At 41.5% G+C, this 5,123-nt stretch overlaps 1 protein-coding gene across 2 annotated transcripts in view; it reads right to left on the reverse strand.

Annotated features, from left to right (window-relative positions):
* Positions 1–5,123, reverse strand: part of LOC107732247 (inactive tyrosine-protein kinase 7-like) — a 54,684-nt gene that overhangs the window by 18,658 nt on the left and 30,903 nt on the right. For both annotated transcript variants that reach the window (XM_016543527.1, XM_016543526.1), the window contains exons 4-7: positions 3,333–3,517; positions 1,978–2,125; positions 1,624–1,754; positions 1,064–1,330 (exon numbers count right to left, since the gene is read on the reverse strand). In XM_016543527.1, the coding sequence (XP_016399013.1) occupies positions 1,064–1,330; positions 1,624–1,754; positions 1,978–2,125; positions 3,333–3,517 (731 nt within the window). The remainder of the gene's footprint in view (positions 1–1,063; positions 1,331–1,623; positions 1,755–1,977; positions 2,126–3,332; positions 3,518–5,123) is intronic.

Consider the following 5,123-nt stretch of genomic DNA (forward strand, 5'->3'; position numbering starts at 1 on the left):
ATTAGGGCTGCACGATAAATCGAAATGGAATGGAGATCGCGATTCGACAGAAGCTGCGATTGTCATGCGTATCTTTCAGTGAAGCACGGTTCTGTGATCAGCAGTAAATCTCCATCCAAAGGCCAGAGGGCGCTCTCGCACTGAAACTCTAAATACGCCTTGCAGAAGAAACCCAGGAAATGCCTATTGCTGCAGCTGAATAAACAGAAGATTCAACTGCTTTCATTAATTCAACGTGACTAATAAACACACGACTACGGCAATATACGGTTTATCTGAGTTCTTATTATTATAATTTTCATTAAAATGAAGTATATTTATAATGCAATGCCTTTATCACTGCTTAGATACTATGAAATATGTTGCGTGCCTTATTCTGTGTAAGAAGCCACGTCATCTCAGAGAAGGATTTATTTCAAACACTCGACTGACGTTATGAAGTGAGTTTGGAGTAAAAATATGTTATTAAATGTGGTATTTTCACATGCTTTCAGATGGAGCAGCATTTACTTCACAGAGCCGTAGTTCACTGAGAAGTTATGCATACAGCTGTCATTATCGCGAACGATTTCTTCGATTTCATAATCGCGCAAAAAAATAAATAATTTTTTAGCGATTTTTTTTGCGTAACTTGTCAGTGAACTACGGCTCTGTGTAGTAAATGCTGCTCCATCTGAAAGCACGTGATGATGATTTCCTGCTGATTACAGAACCGGCTTTTTTAACAAAATGCGCATGACAATCGCATTCGATTAATCGTGCAGCCCTATGTGTACTGACCCGGAAAAGTGTCCACCTGAGTTGACGCCACTCGCCACCATCGCTTTTTTTAATGTTTAACGACTCACATTGTCTGAATGAGGCCTGAGAAAAAATTGGAACTGGCTCATGTAATGTAAATGCAGCCTAATGCTGTATTAGTGCAAACTCGGGACAGAAATCCCTTTCAGGAATAGCAACACTTTGAAAAGCTATCACATTTGATAATCACATTTGAAGGAAACTCTGATACCCTTTAATGCGCATTATGTACATTTGGCAATGCTTCTGGCTTAAGACTTACTTGCCACAGTGACGGTCAACTCTTGTTTCTTCTGTCCCGCCTTATTTTGTGCAAAACAGGTGTAGGTTCCTGAGTCTTCACCACGAGTGGGGCTGAAGATCAGGTCTAGTCCATCCTGATGCACTCTGCCCTCGGCTGGGACTCGCTGCCCCTCGTGTTCCCACCAAACCTCTGGCTCGGGCAGCCCATGGGGCGCTCGACACGCCACCCGCTCCAGAGAGTCTGCGGTGAACACTCGGGACTGTTTAGGCATCATGTCCTCGATTTCTAAGGAGAAAGAGTGACAAGAAACAGGTTTGAGAGCGAAGCACGGAAGCATGTAATGTGAGGTATCAGAGAAGGGCTCCAAACAGTGCTTTCTTCACTGAAAACCATGGCATCTGAGCTGTGTAAGCCGCTCGGTCCTGTAAAAGCACCCAGACAGAAAGCGATTAGATGAGCTTCGTCACTGAAGCTGTAGATAACCGCTCTGGAGATGCGCTTCATCAGGAACTCAGAGTTCAGCAGTATGTACCAAGCCTGCATGTCTAACTGCACATGAATAGGTCTGAGATTGTTACCTGCAATTCGCAGCGAGGCCTCGAGAGACACAGGGGGCCCATGGGGCCCTCGAGCCACACATTTATACAGGCCTGTGTTTCGCTGCTTCACCTGAGTGATCAAGAGGGATCCATTGCTCAGAATAAAGACACTGTAGGAAAGATAGGGGTCAAAGGTCAAATGCGTGCTCGTTCGCAGGGTAAAGATTCACTTGTCAGGGGGATGTGTTTACTTTCAAAGTCCTCAGTGAAGTCACATGATTCTAACGTTGCAATACTGAAATAGTGCAAAAGCATATAAGAACTCTTTCGAACTTTATAAAGAAGTGCACAGCTTTCTTCTAATTGCACGCGAACTGAGTTAAAGTGTAGTACCGGCTCTTGTTGGCCACCGGCTCGTTCTCATGGTACCACTCAACGGTAGGCAGCGGTTCGGCCGTGAACTGACAGTGGAAAAGTGCTTCCTCGTTCCTCATGACTACCAAATCTTCTGGCTTCACCACCGGTTGAGGGAAACTCTTATCTGCAGAGAGAGATAAAGACCATTTATTACTTAACGGGAACATAAAAGTTAAATGACAGATTCTCAAATAAACAAAAATGTAGGGATGCACCGAAATGAAACACTGGGCCGAAAGCCAAATACCGAACGCGGTTTTTCGTGTTTTTTCCCCCCATATATATTGCCAATTTTTTTCACCATTGCATAAATTAAACACCCAAATTTAGCTTTTTACAATTTTGTCCTGCTTTTCAAAGAAAAAAATAAATTACAAAACAACAATTTAAAATTTTTTACTTAACAGTCTAGCAGACATTATACCAACAAAGCACAATTTAACTTATAATTAATAAGTTAGTAAAATATTTTTTTTTGGTAATTTTTGAGACCCCCTTCTTGAATCAGGCATGTAATTTTTACTGTACAAATAAATGCAGCCTTGCTGAGCAGAAGAGACTTCTTTTAAAACATTAGAAAATATTTCAGATCCCACAGATTTGTAATGATTATTATCATTATTATTGTCTTACTTTTTATTTTATTTTACAGAACAATAAAACTACATAACATTTATGAATGTTGATGGAGTTCTTGCTTTCTCTCAACGTTTATTTTGGCCGAAACAACATCAGATTTATAAATGATTCTCATTACGAATTTGGGAAGATGTTTTGCACTTATCACACGGTCACATCTAAGCCTTGTAAAAATTCATAAAAATTTTACTGAGCAGCTGACGAGTAACACCGTTTCAGCGCAGATTTTCCTCGCGCTTCGAACCCTTGTGCAGCGCTGTCAGAATACATGCAATGCGTGCTTGTATTAGAAAACATAACGTTCTGCAGTTTATTTACTAATCGTTTGAGGCCATTTCGCGATTTCAATCATCATACAGTAACCAGCAACAATCACCCCTTCCTCTTCTCATCAGAGACATGAGATGCAGCGCTAAACAGTCTCTCGCTGTCGGTGCTTGTGATGATTTTTACGTCTTTCTCAGAGTTTTAAATACTTTCACACTGCCGACATGATTGCTGCATTAGCGCGCTACTCTAATTGATCACGTCACATCATTGTTCGGTACCATTTATTCGTTTTTCCCCCTTATTCGGCCTTATTTTCTATTTCCGGCCGAATAATTTCGGTTGCCGAACATTCGGTGCATCCCTACAAAAAAGTACCTGTGGTTCAACAATACATCCAAACACACAAAGAGAAGCACACACACCTATGATGTTGAGGGTGAAGTTGTCGTTGCTGCAGACGTGGCCCGCTGCATTTTTCGCACAGCAGTAGTAGACCCCGTTGTCGTCAGGACTGGCGCTCGGCAGTGTAAGCGTTCTGTCTTTGTTGTTGATTTTGTGGCTCTTCTCTGATAGTAGTGTTCCATCTTTGTGCCAGCGATTGGTTGGCCTGTAGATCGAGTCAAGAGCAGGGTTATAAAAGCTGAGAAAACTGAACGAGAAGTTTCTCCAGATCAGGGGTAACCAACCCTGTTCCAGGAGAGCTACCGACCTGCAGAGTTTAGTCAACTTTAGTCCACTTTCCTGCAGAGTATAGCTTCAGCCTGATCAAACTCACCTGCCTGTAGCTTTCTAGTATTCCTGAAGACCTTGATTAGGCCTGCATCCCAATGTGCATACTATCCATCCTAAATTCTATGTGATATTAGTCATTTTCAATACTATTTAGGGCAAATAGGGTGGATAGTATGCACATTGGAACACAGGGTAGATCTCGAGAGTTGCCTACCCCAATTTTAGCTGCAACCCTAATAAAACACACCTGAACCAGCTAATCAAGGTCTCCAGGATCACTTGTAAATAACAGGAGGGTGTTTTGGAGCAGAGCTGGAATTGAAGTCTTCAGAAAGGTTGTTCTGCAGAAGCACTTAAGATTACTTACGATTAAATAAATCTTTAGATTATAGTGTGCTCCAAGTAGTTAAATATGCTATGATGAATTTCAAACTAAATACACTGTCTCCATCAAGCAGGACAATATGAATGACCAACAGCCCCTTAAAAAGACTGCAAGTGGATTGCAAATCAATGCAACGGTAACACCACAAGCCCTTTCTCCGTGTAGTTTGTTGATATGTTGTGAAAAATAAATGCCGCTGCTATGTTCATGAGTACGTGAGCACAGAGTTTTTTGGAATATTAGATGTGATATTTGGGATCTCGCAATGAATGAATGTTTGGCCAGCGAACGATTTGCAATTGTGCAATCCCACTGAACACACTAAACGTCAGGGCTGGGGAAATAAATCGATGCATCGCGAATCGAGAAATGATTCAGCATCGATTCTGAGATTTTCCGAATGCATGGCGATTCTTTCTTTCGAGTCGATTCTGAGCTTAGTTTTGAACAGCAGATGGCGCTGCATGCTTCAGAAATAGCCGTACTCTGCTTGTTTGCAAATCCTTACACACACTTGAACCTAAAATAATCATTCATAAAATTTGAAAAGTTTGAAGCGAATTACAAGGGTGTTCACACTGGGCTGTGTTTACATTAATCTCGCGTCATAAAAGCATTCTGAGCCGAGGTGAAACTGCATGACTCTTCAGCTAGGGGTGGGCGCTATACCGGTATGAAAGTGACTATGGAAAGTATCATGTTGTTCCATGATATGGATTTTGCTATACCGTGGATACCGTTATATATTCATGAATTCAAATTTTGCATTTATATTGTTTTGTTCAATTTGGTACGCTTTGCAAATTTGAACACAAATGACGATAAAGAGTCGAGGCAGAACGTTTTTGTCTTCTGTGTGCAACGCCATACTACACAGGCATTAGTAATCAAGCACATAGAGCATCGTAACAGACCAAGTTAATGGAGCACAAATCGCCTACTCCAGTGGTTCCCAAACTGAGGGATCGTGTACAGTCAGCAGATTATTTTGCAAAAGATATCATGCGGCCACTTGCCTGATAAGTAAATAATTGAACGTATGACATATTTTAATGACCTCAACATGACCGCTTGAGTGCTCCGTTATCAGTTGTAG

The sequence above is a fragment of the Sinocyclocheilus rhinocerous genome, unplaced genomic scaffold (assembly GCF_001515625.1).
Source record: "Sinocyclocheilus rhinocerous isolate Xijiao unplaced genomic scaffold, SAMN03320098_v1.1 scaffold909, whole genome shotgun sequence".
NCBI classification, from domain to species: Eukaryota; Metazoa; Chordata; class Actinopteri; order Cypriniformes; family Cyprinidae; genus Sinocyclocheilus; species Sinocyclocheilus rhinocerous.